This window comes from Pollachius pollachius, assembly GCF_949987615.1.
Source record: "Pollachius pollachius genome assembly, chromosome: 1".
Classification (NCBI taxonomy): domain Eukaryota; kingdom Metazoa; phylum Chordata; class Actinopteri; order Gadiformes; family Gadidae; genus Pollachius; species Pollachius pollachius.
The window spans coordinates 11,147,682-11,163,942 of record NC_136934.1 but is presented as its reverse complement, the minus strand read 5'-3'; the positions used below and the strand labels follow the sequence as shown (position 1 = coordinate 11,163,942).

Here is a 16,261-nt window from a genome sequence, read left to right as displayed (position 1 = left end):
AGGAACCTCGGCCATGTGTTTCTATAGTGATGCGACCGGGTTTTAAGGGTGTTTTTACTGTGCTATTGTGTTTCTTGTTTTTCAGTGTGTTTGGACTATGTTTGTACAATGTTTTCAGTATGTTTCCCGTCTGTTTCTACTGTGTATCTACCATATTTCTGATGTATTTCCTTCTTCTATATTTTCGGGGTTTTCAATTTTGTTTCCATTATGTTTCTACTGTGTTTCTAATATGTTTCAGTGTGTTTCCAGTCATATTGTTATGTATTTCTACTACTGCTTCTAGTGTGCATCTACTATGTTTCTAGTATATTTTTAGAGTGATTCTACTATATTGATACCTTTTTTCTATTAAGTTCCGACCGTGTTTCTAGTGTGTTTCCATTGTGTTTCTAAAGTGATTCCAGTGTGTTTCCAGTGTGTTTCTTGTGTAATTTTACAGTGTCTCTGGCGTGTTTCTCTCTCGCTGGACTAATTGGTTTGTGATGTCAACACCGTAAATAGAACACATTGTTTGATCCCCGCTCGGGTGGGAGAGGGAGATCATCCACGCATCTCCTCTATCTGTTTACTGGTCGGATCATCCTCCTCCGCTGCCCCGGGCGGGAGAGAGAATAGCACAGAGTAGAAATGGCCGCTTGTTAAAGAAGAGAACATTTTGTCTCTCTGAAAGGAGTCGTTACTAGAAAGACTTTTCAGGCTTTCATTAGTGAGAGGAAAGTATTAGCTTGGAGGCTTATAGAAAGAGAAAGAGGGAGAGGGAGAGGGTAAGAGAGAGAGAGAGAGAGAGAGAGAGAGAGAGAGAGAGAGAGAGAGAGAGAGGGAGAGAGAGAGAGGAGGAGAGAGAGAGAGAGAGAGAGAGGGAGAGAATGAGAGAGAGAACACAAATCCTGAGTGGTAACAGCTAATATCTCATTAATATCTCATTAGTATCGCAAGAGCATTTAAAGTATTTCTAAATCCTAACTCAATATAAATCATATCAATAAGTTTTAAAGTTTTCCTTAAAATCTCCATCCTATCTCAAAGTTCCGTCATCAATATCCGTAAGAAAGCGCCACCCCAGAATCCAGGAATTTAGCCATCTATTCTAAAAATATCATTTGGATACAGTTATCTTGCATGTATTTCCAGAACAAATATATGCATAAGTCTTTTTTCCCCAACCCAATCTCATTACTGCTTTTTAATACAGAGAATACGTTCGGGCCACCAGCCAACATAGAAATTATCCACATTCTTATGTAAACCTTGGGAAGCTTTTATGAAACACACCACTGTTGAACCTTCCTCAGCGGGTTAACATTCACGCTACCAATATAAACATGGCACCGGATGATAACTGCATTATTTTAACAATGTACTCTGTAACAACAGCACAGTGGAATCCAATGTAATCTAATCTAAATGGCTCAGTTCATGTTCAATTGGATCTGTATAGTGCTTAATCACGGCTCCAGTCTCGAGGGCTTAGCAGTCCACATTATACAATCCTCCTAACCCTGAGCCCTCTAAAAGCCTTCAAGGAAGACCTCCCCGAACCCAGAGGTTAGAAACATTGTGAAGCAACACAGAAGACGGATCCTTCCTGCCAGGGACGATAAGGAGTGTGAGAGCTAACATAACGAAAATACGACATAAATTAAACAGCCATAAACATGTTTGAAATGAACATTGTTTCTACGGTGCCTTGTGGTGTCTAGCTGTGTGAGAAGAAGAAGAAGAAGAAGAAGAAGAAGAAGAAGAAGAAGAGGGGAATACCCCCCCCCCCCCCTTGGTCTTGCCACTATCCCCACAGTCGAAGCCTCCATCCCCAGGTGTTCTCTCCCCTGTGGAAGATGGGATCACCTGGGAACAATGTGGGCAGGGTTTGGAGGTGGCGGTGTGTAGGCGGGGCCAGCCCGGGCGTACCTTCAGCTCCCCGGCGTCCGCAGCAGAGCCCGGGTCCACCCCCGTGATGAAAATCCCCAGGCCGTACTCCGCCCCGCCACGGATCATCAGGCCCAGGGAGCGACCGTCGTCCATGTTCAAGGTCACCTGCAGGGAGAGGGGGGAGGGGGAAGAGGACGAGGAGTAGGAGGAGAGGAGGAGGAGGAGGAGGTGGAGGAGGAGGAGGGGGAGGTGGTGGAGGTGGTGGTGGAGGAGGAGGAGGAGGAGGGGGAGGGGGAGGAGAGGAGGAGGAGGAGGAGGAGGGGGAGGTGGTGGAGGAGGAGGAGGAGGAGGAGGAGGAGGAGGAGGAGGTGGAGGAGGATGAGGAGGAGGAGGGGGAGGTGGTGGTGGAGGAAGATGAGGAGGAGGAGCAGGAGGAGGAGGAGGATGAGGTGAAGGTCATGTTTAATAGCTATTCAGTCACTTAGCAGACACTTTTAGCCAAAGAGACTAACAGTAAATTTCCATTTAGATGCAGATCCGGCGGGTTCGTACATATATAATTTTCTCATTCCATTTATGATGTGTGTCGTCTCTTGAATGCAGAACATTTAGAAAAAATGTTATTTTGAAATGCAGGACCGGACTGCAATGCAGTTTTGGCATGAGACCACTACCTGGAATCTCATGTGCTTGGAAATGATTTGTTATTTGTTAAAAATACAAAAAGGCAAAATAAATTGAAAGTGTTGCCCCATCGTTTCTCAAAGTGACAGGAAGACTTGGAGAGGCTAGCGTGCTAGTGCACTTAGCTTAAATTCATAATGCAGATTGTTAGCATATTGCAGAAGAACTGGCAACTCTCTGGTTCTTTCTGAGAAAAGATTTACATCTTCTGTATCCTGTGAGGCAACAAATCATGACCCCACAGGTCCATAACCACTGACAGGCATTAAACTCCCCTGGCCTCTACCTGCTTTCTACTTCCTTTAATAAGCTGTTTACTCCCATCTCATTCATCCCAATATAAACTACTACAGCCACAGTCACTTTATGGACATCCTCATTCTAGTCCTTGTATCTTAACACACTCTGTTTTTACACAGCAAATGTGTGGTTTGGGACTGAGGAGGTTTGCAAAGAGTGTCCGAAGATGAGGGTGTCGAAGCATATCTCTTTCAACATTTCTTGGCTCTGACAAAATCGTTCCAGCCGAGTCAGCCGAAAAGATTCTTCCACGGCCAAGAAATGTTTTTTCAGGGTGCTGATTTCAGGAGACTGTCTATGATGATTGCTATCACACAGTGTCCGTTAGTCCCGTAAACACCAAAGTTTGTTCCTCAAAATCCTTCCAGAGCAGCTTGTTGGTCGCACACAGATAGCGGGTCCCGGATGGAAGCTCCTGACGCGTTGAGGTAGAAACATCGAGCCCTGAAATAGGGTTGCCAATCTGATTGGTTTGACCAACAGAGGGCTAAAAACAGTTTAGCTTCAGCGGAAGTATCGACCCAGGCGAAAACCGCGGACTCAGGACCGGCGTCTAACCAGTGATGGACAGTGATGACCGGGGCAAACAAGACGGCACACTGCACACCGGTTTGTGTTCTGCGCAGGGGTCTATCGCCTGTGATCCTATACCTGTACTTCAGCAGGTTCACACTCAATTAGATCTTGAGACTCAGCCGCTTTCTATTATTGGAAGAGGTTATCTCCGCTGAACAAAGACGACACGATAGCTTGGCCACTTAGCGCTAATGTTAGATGCAGTCCACTGGTCAGACACACCCAACCCCCCCGATGAGAGATGCCCAATACACTGCGTGCTCTCTCTCTCTCTCTCTCTCTCTCTCTCTCTCTCTTTCTCTCCTTTCTCTTAACATCGTCTCGGGTGTGAGTAGGCTATTGGTGTTTGACTCACCAGCTGAAAGGTACTTTGTTTAGATCACCAGTATCCGCAGCATCATCTATAGGCATCCATGAGCTAAGATGTCCTAACCCCAACCTGCTCCTTAATGACATGTATTTGAATTAGCTATAAGTCACTTTGGACAATCATGTCTCTTATTCAATAGTCAAAAACACAAAGTGTCTGGTCTGTACAACCATTTAACTGCAAAAAAAACAACTTGATTTCTGGTTAATGAACTGTTTAGACCCTGAGTCATCTGTAACACGGAGTCCTTGAATCTAATTGGTTTCCTCGTAGGATTTTTGCTCCGTGGCTCAATCCACTAATATGATAACGACCAATAGCTAATGCATCTTGTTGCGAATGCAGGTGGGACTCGAACCTGCAGACCTATGCTACAAGTCTTGCCCTCCCTTTTTAGAACCCATCTTTCATCACTGTCGTGGTCCGAAAAAGGTACAAAAAATCCAAAGCAGTTATTTTAAAAGAACTAGGAGAGCCAAACCCATACATGCATATTAACATCCTATTGGCTGACAGGATTACCAGGTCAGCTGCTGACGAAGCGTTAAAGCGACACACCTGTCCTCTGCTTTTTGACACTGAGTAAAAGGTGTGTTTACAGGGGAGCTGGTACCCTGTTACCTCGTGAGACCAGCCTGACCTCTGAGTTCATGTTCTGCTTCTTTCTGCGAACAAGGTAAGTGTTGCAACCGGAATAGATTGAAGAACAATTTAAGAAGATGAACAGAAATCTTCGCACAAATCTGGAGGATCGTCACTCTGATTGGCTGTTTGGCTATATGGATGGTCTCACTAGGCCGGCAGCCATGGGTTTAGCTCTCCTTTAAACTAAACAAACTACCAACTGCAAAAATGATTGAACATTGATTAACAAATGTAAACATTAAAACAATACACTTTGGACCATGTGTGGCCTACCGTTCTCTCCTCCACGCTTCGGGGGGGCCTGGTGCCGTCGGGCCCCGGGCCGGGGTCCTGCCGGTCGGGGGATGGAGGGGGAGACACGCAGTGGCCCTGGGGATCCACCCAGCTGTAGATGTGGTTGGTGATGTAGCCCCCGGGGACACGACCCACCGAGCACACAGACATGGCCAGCGTCTTGCTTCCTTTCAGCACCTGAGGACCATAGGGAGGACAGTTGATGGGTTACGGTGGGGATAATTGAGTGTTTTTCATCGGAGTTGCCATAGAGATGGGCAAGGGAAGGGACGTTGCGAACAAGGTGAATTAAAATAAAAGTTTAGATTAATTAATAAAGCAGTAGACTTTTTCAATACGTGCCATTCATCAAATTCATCAAAGCGCACACACACACACACACACACACACACACACACACACACACACACACACATACATACACCTCTTCATGATAAGGGGTTTTGCCATGTCCCGCGAGAAAAAGTTTTGTTAAGAGAGAGAAGAAGAGAAAGAAGGAGAAAGAGAGAGAGAGAGAGAGAGAGAGAGAGAGAGAGAGACATAGAAAAAGAGACAGAGAGAAAGACTTTTGGTTACAGAGAGATTTGGTTAAAGAGCCAGTGATATAGAAAGGGAGAGAGAGGGAAAGAGAGAGAGAGGGAGAGAGTAGGAGGTTGTACAGGCAAGGCCCTTTCTGTCATCTGTCGTCTTCTCTATGAACGGAGGGTTTTTGTTTGTTTGTTGTTGTTTTTTGTCATTCAATGTCACTTCTGGTGTACAGGAATGATCGGTCGCCAAGGGACTTTCACTCTCTGTGGTCGAGCGACACAAGAGAGAACTGCATCCAGCTGGGGGACAGATGAACAAGAACATTTAGCTCCTGATAGACAGCTGGCACTGAGGCGATTGTAATTATGACTATATTCTTCCTCTTGCCTTCACTCAATCATCACTCCAACTCTGTCTCTGTCTCTGCCTCGCTCTCTATCTCTCCATCCATCTCTCTCTCTCATTTTCTCTCACTCTCTCTCTCTCTCTCGTACCATCACTCTCTCTCTCTCTCTGAGATCCCATGACCGTGTTCATGGTGATGGTGATGGACAGAGGGGTTCTGGGGCCCCGTTGCCAGGACTTCACCCAGCTACTTAGCTCTAGATATATGACCGCCCTCTCTCCCTATCTCACTCTCTCTCCCTCTCGCTCTAACCATCAATCCCTCTTTTGTGTGTAGCTACTTCTTTCTCTCCATCAATCGTTCCAAATGCTTTTTCCTGCACGGTTTCCCCACTCACCGCTACCCTTTGCTGCTTCGCCTCATAACTGTCTAACCCTCTATAATATAAGTGAACATTAACTGCAGATATACAGGTATTTATCGATTGCCAAATCCGCCTGGCGCACCCCCCTGCGCAATGTATCCCGAAATATCGAACCTCTCTGCTTGTCTGGACAAGCACAACAAAATTCAATCCTCCGTAAGCCTTAATCAATGTCTCTTCTTTCTCCTTCTGCCTCAGGTTAGAGTTGCCCCTGCTCTCTGTCCTCCTCCCCGTCGTCGGTCATTCTTTAGGGGTGGTGCACGATACCGCAAGCCCCCCCCCCCCCCCCCCCTGTTTTCACAATATGAGAACAGCTGACTGTGATACAAGATTTCCCCCGCGTTTCAGGCCCGTGGCGGACCCGCTAACACCGTGTATATCCTGTAGCGGACCAGCGCTCCGCTCATCAGCTCCATCGGACAACTGTCACCCCAGGGTGGGGGTGACGGATGTTTGTGGTGATGCGTGCGTCATGCGTGCATTTTGGTGGCCTTGTCTGATTTGTTTCCCTCCCCGATGTCCTAGCCTAAGTTTACTTTATGATGCAATGTTTTAACTCTGTGATTTTTTCTGCTGTAAAATGTCTTTGAGTACTTTGAAAAGGGTGAAACAAAAGGACACAGACATGTGTTGTCTGGGTCTTTGTGTGTGTTGTGCGTGTGACTGCTGCAAGCATTGGGGATCAATTTTCTGTGAAACATCCAGAGAAAAATAAAAACCCATGACCTAAAGAGAGATGGATGAATGGATGGAGGGAAAGAGACACTGGCACACATATTAGACGCACACTCAAACACACACACACACACACACACACACACACACACACACACACACACACAATGTGCTGTGCAAGCAGATGTTGATTAGATCAGATTAGTATATTCAGGCTAAGAGAGAGAGGCGGAGAGAGAGAGAACAAGAGGGAACAAGAGAGAGAGAGAGAGAGAGAGAGAGAGAGAGAGAGAGAGAGAGAGTAATCTGCATCAGGTGTGGTGTCTACAGCCATGCCCTGGATTATCCCAACATTACCATAACCACTTTTGCTCGCACCACCTTCCCTTTCGCTTACCACAGCCTATACACACACATCTTCCAAACAATTTTTAGGTCACGTTTTTCTTGCAACCCTTGCATTGTTGCCTTTTGCCTTTATGGATGACTCTTTGAAAAAAATGTTTTATATATTACTCTGCCTATGTAGTTGTTGCTGCCATCTCTCAAATATTTCATGGTTCAGAATGAACGGTGTTATACTTTGCATTTGATTACTAAAACACTTTGACTTTATTCTTACATCTGCTTCCAAACACATCATTTGAACCCCATTAACACCCCAGAATAACATCAATAACCCAGAGAAGCAGTAAGCCCACTTTTCTTGTGGCTACGAGTCATTAGGCAGATCTGACTAGACTGCTGATATTAGGGGGCATAATTCAACCGCTCTAATGCTGCCCAATCATGTTCCCCTTTTTAAATCTTTTTGAGTCCTTCCCTCCTCCTCTGCACTCTTCTACATGTGCATGTCAGTATAGTGTGTGTGTTTTTCTGTTTGTGTGTGTGTGTGTGTGTGTGTGTGTGTGTGTGTGTGTGTGTGTGTGTGTGTGTGTGTGTGTGTGTGTGTGTGTGTGTGTGTGTGTGTTATGAATAAAGTTTTCCAGTTCACTAAGTAGATTGCTGGCACACACACTCCTCCCCCTCAGAGGAAACCCACATCAACTTTTAAAAGATTAAAAAGGAGAGGAGGTGGAGAGGGAAGAGCTTTTCGTGGTATCAGTCCTTAAGGAGAGGCTCACCGGTCGGCATCTCAGTTCATTAATGGGAGGTGAGTATGTGAAACATCTACCCGCCATTCGCTGTAGCCCTAGTGTTTGTCTTAACTTAAGCTATTCAAGTTCACATTCAAGTTCATTTTTCGGTCTGTGCGTGCACGGTACATTACAAAAAGTCTCAATGGATTTGTTAGACACATTAGGGCATTGTGCATGCCGACCTGCCATTTTTAATTAATAAACATCCAATTCTGCTATTCAAGGTCACCAACAGTGTGAGGTTGATTGATGCTGTGGGATCCCCCAGCTAAGCTAGCCAAGACAGCCAGGGCTATAGTGGCTGGCAGCTAGCGGCGTTGGTTAGACAGGCCCTGGGTTTAGAGTGGGAGGGTGCAGTCGTTCTGGAGCCACAGACGCACCGACGGATAATGGAGATGGATGCTGCTGCTCACCAATCTTCCATCCAGAGATATGTGACTGTTATTATACAGCGATATATCACTTTTAGTATCTAATCATATGTCGGGCTGTTCAGTCATATAGGGCAGTTGATCTTCTCTGGGAAACTGATCTAGCTGGTCTCACCATCCTGTCTCTCTCTGCTGTCTCTCTGTCTGTCTGTCTGTCTGTCTGTCTGTCTGTCTGTCTGACATACACTGATGTGGAATACGGTAAGGTCATGGAGAGATTGGACTAGCATCTCTGAGACAGAGTGATTTCCAGAGACTGTTCAGCTTTCAGACAATTTCACGGAATATCAAATCCAAACAAGGAGCTGCCATTCCCTAAAACCCTCAGACAAAACAACCGGAAACCTGTTGACAGTGACATTGGTTAGAGGTCGATTGACGAGGAAAACTTCCAGATGCTGCGGTGATTCAATATTTATGTTTATAGCTTTATGTTCAGTGCCCAAACTTCTGGGGGTACTAAGCACATCTTTTCATTAATTAGGCATGCATAGATCTGGATTAAGTAGAAGAGACTAGAAGAGTGGGACACCTGGCAAGGGACCTCAGCCATCCCGATGTAAGCTAGAAATAAACGTACTCCATGTTAAAATAATAATGATAACAATACAAGATTTTATAATAAGAAGTGCATTATGCATATTGTATGCCAAATATACATATTCATATACAAATGTAATAACTGATGTTGTTCATTTGTGTTATTCTCCACTGGGTGAGACAAGAGTGACCCAGATAAACCAAGCAAAGTAACATGGTAAAATATGCTGCGTTAAAAATGAAAATATGGAAGGAAAGGGGGAGGTAGGGAGAGGAGAGGAGAAGGGGAGAAGAAGGTTAGAGATGAGGAGGGGAGAGGAGGAGGAGAGGGAGGGGTGGAGGAGGAGGGGAGAGGGGAAGGGGAGAGGAGGGGTAGATGACGTGAGGGGAGAGGAGAGGAGAGGAGAAGAGGAAGGGAAGGGTGAAGAGGAATAGCAAAGGAGGGGAGAAGAGGACAGAGGAGGAAAGGGCAGGACAGAGGCGGGGAAGAGCGAGTCAGACTTTAATAGCAGATGACCGTGGGTGCTGTCCATTCACATCGCTGCCATGCCATTACATCACCACAACAGATGTAGTCACCAAACAGGAAGCGGGATTGTATTCCAGGCCGAGTGCCTACAGGTTTGGAGCCAACCAGCCCCGCAGAGTGGCTGCATAATGGACAGACTAGTGGTACTTTGGAGTGCGTTGTGGACGATATATATATCTATACACGCATTCTCCGCCCACTCCACCTGATGGCACCCGATGGAATAACTTGGTATTCTTATTATAGTCCAAACAAGGACCATGTGACTAATCCATTCAAGATCAACGATGCAATTGTTTGAGTGCACATGTATTTTAGTGACTCCAAAAACACACACCTGATAGATACCAGTTTCTTTTGGTATATATTGATTCATGATTTGAATGAGTCTCATTAGATATATGATATTGATATCATTATTTTAAATCATGTTCACTGTTCACTGTTCACTGTTCACTGTTTACTGATGTCTTTTGTGACTGCTGTCTTTTTTTGTGATGTCTTTTGTGATAGAAAAGGGGCACTGGTGCTAGGAGTGCGTTAAAGAGGGGGAGAGAGAGAGAGAGAGAGAGAGAGAGAGAGAGACCCACCAAACACCCACCCCCTTCCCCACAAACAATCACCAAACTTAACCAGCAGTTATTTTTGGATTTCAACAGTTCATGTGAGTTTACTTTGGCCTGTCTGTTCTGCGTGACTTGGTGCTAAAAGCTGCCCTACTTTCTCTCTTTCATTGGGTTAAAAAAAACAGCAACAACAAAAGGGCAAGAAAAGTCTGACAAAATGGCAGAGAACTAAGAGAGACGGAGTCCATTAGCGGACTTCTTTCTCTTCCGCCATGATGCAGTGCAGCAGCGGTTGGGCCATAAAACACTTCAGCTGTAATACGGGAGAACAGCTCCTATTTGAGTCTGGCACTTTTTCAAACCAGTTCTGCTGTCACACTTCTCTACCATTGCTCTCTCTTTTGTTTTATTTTGCCCTTTTCTAACCGGCTTAGTTACATTTTTCTTTCTATATTTTGGAAAAAAAAAGTATTAGCTTAAGAGCTCTCTCTCTCTCGCTCTCTCTCTCTCTCTCTCTCTCTCTTTCTCTCTCTCTTTCTCTCTCTCAAATGAATGTGAGCAGGTGAGTTGCTTCCTTTCGTGTTAGTAAGTGAGCTGGTAAGTTGCTTGCTTGCGTGTGTGCATGTGCGTGTGCGTGTGTGCATGTGCGTGTGGTTGTGTGTGTGTGTAAGTGCGTGTGCATGTGTCTGTGTTGAGTTAAATTGCCACTTTTAATTTCGGCCCACCAGCTGTGTCCCGCTGTGTACGCTTTCATCTATCACTGTTACCACACCTGATAGACACAGAAACACACACGATCATTCAGATGTACAAACACAATCAAACACACACACACACACATACACACACACAAAACCACATACAATCAGATGCACACACAACAATTATTGCATTTATCTGTACACACACACACACACACACACACATACACACACACACACACAAACACACACACACACACACACACACCTGTGTTATAACTCCAGGAACTGCAGCTGGTCATGTTTCTATTTTCCATCACCTTAAGCTTGTTTCCCATTGGCTACCTCCCACACAAACACACACACACACACACACACACACACACACACACACACACACACACACACACACACACACACACACACACACACACACACACACACACACACACACACACACACACACACACACACACACACACACACAGATGATTGTTAACCAGAATCAGCACTTTGAAAAATGGAGAGCTGTGTTCAAGGACACTCCACAATAGCAGCAGCCAACCAACAGCCAGAGATTTTAAAAGAAAAAAAACACCCAAGGAAATCAGGGGGCGGCGTGGGCGCGCTTGTGTGTGTGTGTGTGTGTGAGGGTTTGTGTGTGTGTGTGTGGGTGTGTGTGTGTTTGTGTGCGTGTAATCTATATTCTCTAGAGTCAGTGCTCACAGATTCATCCAGCAGCGAGTCGTACTGCTGTGGCAAAGCTTCAAAACATGCGGTACGTCTGATGGTGAATCTACTAGATCTACTCAGATCAGTGAGCTGTTTCATCCATGTGTGGACCGAGTACCAGAACCGTATCAGAGTTCAAAGAAAGGCCCAGCAACTCCTTATTTCCCGCTGCTGTTATCATTACATGTTGCTCATCCTTTATTTCTGCAGGGAGTTATCGTCTGTTTTCTTGAGCCACGTCAATCAGGGTTTTCTATCCGGATGTAATCCTATGCAGATTACTTTATTGATCCCACGGAAAGTACAGTAAGGAAATACAAACATAACAAAATGATGCATTTGTACAAAAACATGAATGTGTAGGGCACATCATCGATGACTGGGCCTTCTGTTCAGGACTTGTGTAAAGGTAAATGAGTGTAACACGGACCACCGTCTGCGAGCGCCTACGCTACGTCTCCACGGCGTCTGCCAGAACACCTGCCAGTGGCGCGATACGATTAGCACGCCGCTACAAAAGATGCTATCGACTGAAACCGTTTTGTGCCATAAACCATCACAGCGGTAGCCGTGGCGACCGGCCCGCTGGCAGTTTTCCAGAGAGAGGACAAAACAAACAAACTCCCACGACACAGTGATGAGATTAAAAGGATAATTAGTATTAATGATCATTTAAGTATGCTGATAAATACATTACACATTCTGTTCAGAGAACAACGAACCAATGGAAGAGGCTAGGAATGTAAAGCAGAGAGCAGCTGAAAGACAGGATGGATAAGGTGATAGTGAAACTTGAGAAGATACCAGTGGTTCAGGTGCGTAGGATAGTCTCTCTAGCCCAAAGCTCCTTTGTTCAAATCCCAACATTGAAGGCCTACCTTAAGGCATTCCTGAGCAGGATGCAGAACCCTTAGCTACTGTAGGGGCTATGCTAACTGTTTTGGATGAAGGCATCCCATGACCGACATACTGTAGCTGGTATCGGATAGGCAACCCAGCAGTTGTTCACCTGTTTTATCCCAGCCAAAGAGAAACACAAGTCTTGTTGAAAGAAAAGTCCTGCATTTGTGTTGCCTAATTTATTCTGTCCTTCAGTATATACACACTGTATTTAACTATATAAATACTGTATACTGTAAAACTATGCACACATCAGCTTTGAAGTAAAACTGTAGATGTAGAAATTGGCCTTCAAAAACACACCCACACACACACGCACAGACAACAAGATACATGCAAATATGCATGCATACACACACACACAAACACACAACCATACACACAGGGTTATTTAAATGTTGCCGGTGTTATTAGCATATCCGATGAATAACTTGTTTGATGAGAGAAAAAGACAGAGAGACTGAGACAGAGAGACAGAGAGACTGAGAGACCTAGAGACAGAGACAGAGACTGAGACAGAGAGACTGAGAGACCTAGAGACAGAGACAGAGACTGAGACTGAGAGACTGAGACAGAGTGACAGAGAGACAGAGGGACAGAGAGACTGAGAGACCTAGAGACAGAGACAGAGACTGAGACAGAGAGACCGAGAGACAGAGGGACAGAGAGACTGAGACAGAGAGACCGAGAGACAGAGGGACAAAGAGACTGAGACAGAGAGACCGAGAGACAGAGGGACAGAGAGACTCAGACAGAGAGACAGAGAGACAGAGGGACAGAGAGACTCAGACAGAGTGACAGAGAGACAGAGAGACCGAGAGAGTGAGAGAGTGAGAAACCGAGAGACCAAGAAAGAGAGATACCAAGAGAGCATCTGGGAAATAACACTGAACAGGGAACATTATTGTTTTAATGACTTCATTAATATCATGGCTGGAGGATTGGGAGCTGCAGGACATTATTAGTTTCTTGACCTTAAGCGGCCTGCTGGGTTTACAACAACGGCCTACTTATTGTTTTCAGGGCCACGGTACATCGCTGTGTACTGTATCTATCTAGGGCAATATCGGATTGACACACCGCTGTAATACACCTCTTGTTTTACTGCAGCCGGTGGATTTAAAAAGGTCTGTCTGCCTTGGGACATGAAAGCTAAAAACACCTCCTCCCCCCGGTGTGCGTCGAACGCTGTACTCCGTCTCCGGCTGAATGATTGTTAGATCATTCAGCCTCCTCTTTATCTGCAGCTCTCTGGGCGGATGAATAGAGAATCCTGACCGTGTTATTCTGCGCTATTCTGCCCTTTCGTAACAACAATCCCCCAGCCTGCGCCTGAGGTAGCAGACTGAGATACAGGTCAGACTCAGGGAGAAAATGCAAACAAGGCTTCTTAAACAAAACCGCTGGAAGGACACAAATAAGTTGGGTGAATTGCAGGCTGCCCATCCCCCTAAAGCTTATGACACCCGTACAGATGACATACAGACGCACAGTGACTACAAACAGCTCACAGCTCGCATTAATATTCCAGCTCTGAGATTCTGTGTGGCCCTGAGAAACAGGCACTTTCATAGGCTTTACACTCCGCTCTCCTCTCTCCTCTATCCTCAAAACTCCTCTCTCGTCCTCTCCTCTCCTCAGCTCCTCTTTTTCCTCTACTCTCTCTCCCTCCTCTTACTCCTCTCTTCCTCCTTTCCTTCCTCTCCTCTCCCTCCTCATTCAACTCCATCTCTCTCTCCTCTCCGTCATCTTCTCTCTCTCCTCTCTCCTCCTCTCTATCTTTCTCTCTCTTCCTCCACTCCTCTCCTCTCTCTTTCTCCTTCCTCTCTCCCTCCTCTCCTCATCCACTCTCTCACCACTCAACTCTCTCTCCCTCCTCTCCTCACCTCTCCTCTCTTTATCTCTCCTCTCTCCATCCACTCTCTCTCGCTCTCTGTCTTTCTCTCCACATTGTATGACTGTTACATAACAGAATGAACCACATCAAGAACATCACATAGTGCTCGTGGACAGTGGGGGGTTGGCCCACCATGGGTTTATAATGGGGAGGGGGGGGAGTTTTGTTTGTTAAAATCCCCTTCTGAAAATGTTATCCACTGATGAATTTCTCTTCGGTTAAATATTTCCGAAACAAAGCGTAACTCCGCCCCTTGCAGTTGTTGGGTTCCAGGCCGGGCCCTGCGCTGTCTCGCCATGAGATTCTTATGACATAGCGCTTGATCAGAGGATCTGTTAACTCAAAAGGATGGCTGATCTGCAAGATAAGGGCTGCAACATCTCAGCCTTAATTGGGAGATGGCAAGCTTCTACAGGTTTCATGGAAGGGGACTGGTTGTGTCAGCCAGAAGGAAAATGGGTTTGATCCCCAAAGTCCAGAATCTGTTTAGGCATTCTTGACCCTAAGATGACCCTTAACCCTACCTGCTCATTCATAAGATGTATTTGAATTCACTATGAGTCACTTTGGGCAGTTACGACTAAATAGCAGTAATTAAAAAGAAAGAACCAATGATTGACTAACCTTTTGTTCTCACAGCTTTATGCAGCTACTCTGCACTTATTTTGTTGTTTTCTACTTTGCTTTTCTCAGCAAAACAGAAGTATTTTGTCTGGGCTCCAATATTGTTTACACAGCTTTTGATTGTGCTAAACTTACCTTTGTGAAATGATTTGTATAAAAGCTAAAGGAACGACACTGCTGGAGGGCCACACCGAACACAGAGCAGCGTCAGAACCTCCTGGGGGCCATGACCTCGTTAAAATGACTGATGACGGAACAAACATAGATGTGAATGTGACACACACAATCACATAGATATGTTGACCTACACAAACAAACAAAAAACACACGTATACACCCGCAGGCATACACCCACACAAACAGATGACTGATTCCTTGTCTGTATCCTTATTATAATAGCCTTGTAAGAATACCAGTAACCAGTAACCACACACACACACACACACACACACACACACACACACACACACACACACACACACACGCACACACACACACACACACGCACACACACACACACACACACACACACGTTACCTTGACAGCATCTATGTGAGTGACTCTGTCGAACACCACGTCGTTGACGGCCACTATCTGGTCGCCGATTCTCAGCCCCTCGCGCTCGGCGGACGAGCCCGGCTCAACGAGAGACACGTAAATCCCCACTCCGTGCTCCGACCCACCACGGATGCTGAACCCCAGACCCTCGTGGCTCTTGCTCCGTCTCAGGGATACCTGGCGGATCTCCCCGAACGGCGAGTCCAGGAACAAGCTGCTTCCGAGGGTCTGCCCCCCCGGAGCGGTACCGGGCGCTGTCCCGGGCGCCGTCTCTGGAGACGCGCCGGGAGCTGTCCCGTCAACCGCGGTGCTGAAGCCATCGGGACATCCGGAGCCCCCACAATGCTCGAGGAGTCCCGCGTTGTCACCACGACCGGCGCTTTCCAAAAGCGCTTCAATGTTGTTGGTTGGACTGTTGCTCTGAAACAGACCCAGGTCGGTCTTCAGGTACAAGCCCTCCGAGGTGTACTGGTCGAAGAGCAGCTGGTCGGAGCGCGGGATGACCAGGCGCAACATGGGCAACAGTTGACGCTTGGTGTCCGTGTCGAGGATCACGCGCAGGGTGTGCACCAGGTCGCACACGTTGCGTTTGGCGTGGTACACGTTGAGACAGTGGATGAACCGCTCCCTCTCGGGGTCGCTGAGCAGCAGGTTGAGCGCGCGGTGGAGCCGGCGGACGTTGGCCGACAGCTTGCGGTCGCCCGAGCCGCTCGAGGTCACCGACGTGTTGAGTGAAACGCGCTCCAGTTCTGCGCTCATCCTACAGCACCGCGAGACTCACTGCTCCCTCGTCACGTTGGCAGGACAGAGACAGAGGAGCAGGCGTCCGGCTTGGGCGGCGCGTCCTGCCGTTGGTTTCCCCGCGGTGATTCATTATTCAATGAGGAAATAATAATTAAACAGTGCCCCAAGGAAATGATGTTTTTCGAG

The 16,261-nt window shown here is 46.5% G+C and overlaps 1 protein-coding gene across 1 annotated transcript in view; it reads right to left on the bottom strand.

Annotated features, from left to right (window-relative positions):
- The window catches only part of whrnb (whirlin b), a gene marked incomplete at both ends in the record, with an annotated part of 37,244 nt that extends 21,154 nt beyond the window's left edge, over positions 1 to 16,090 (bottom strand). Inside the window, 3 exons of the mRNA XM_079752797.1 lie at positions 1,912 to 2,037; positions 4,721 to 4,918; positions 15,311 to 16,090. Coding sequence (XP_079608923.1) covers positions 1,912 to 2,037; positions 4,721 to 4,918; positions 15,311 to 16,090 — 1,104 coding nt within the window. The remainder of the gene's footprint in view (positions 1 to 1,911; positions 2,038 to 4,720; positions 4,919 to 15,310) is intronic.
- Positions 16,091 to 16,261: the final 171 nt, after the last annotated feature.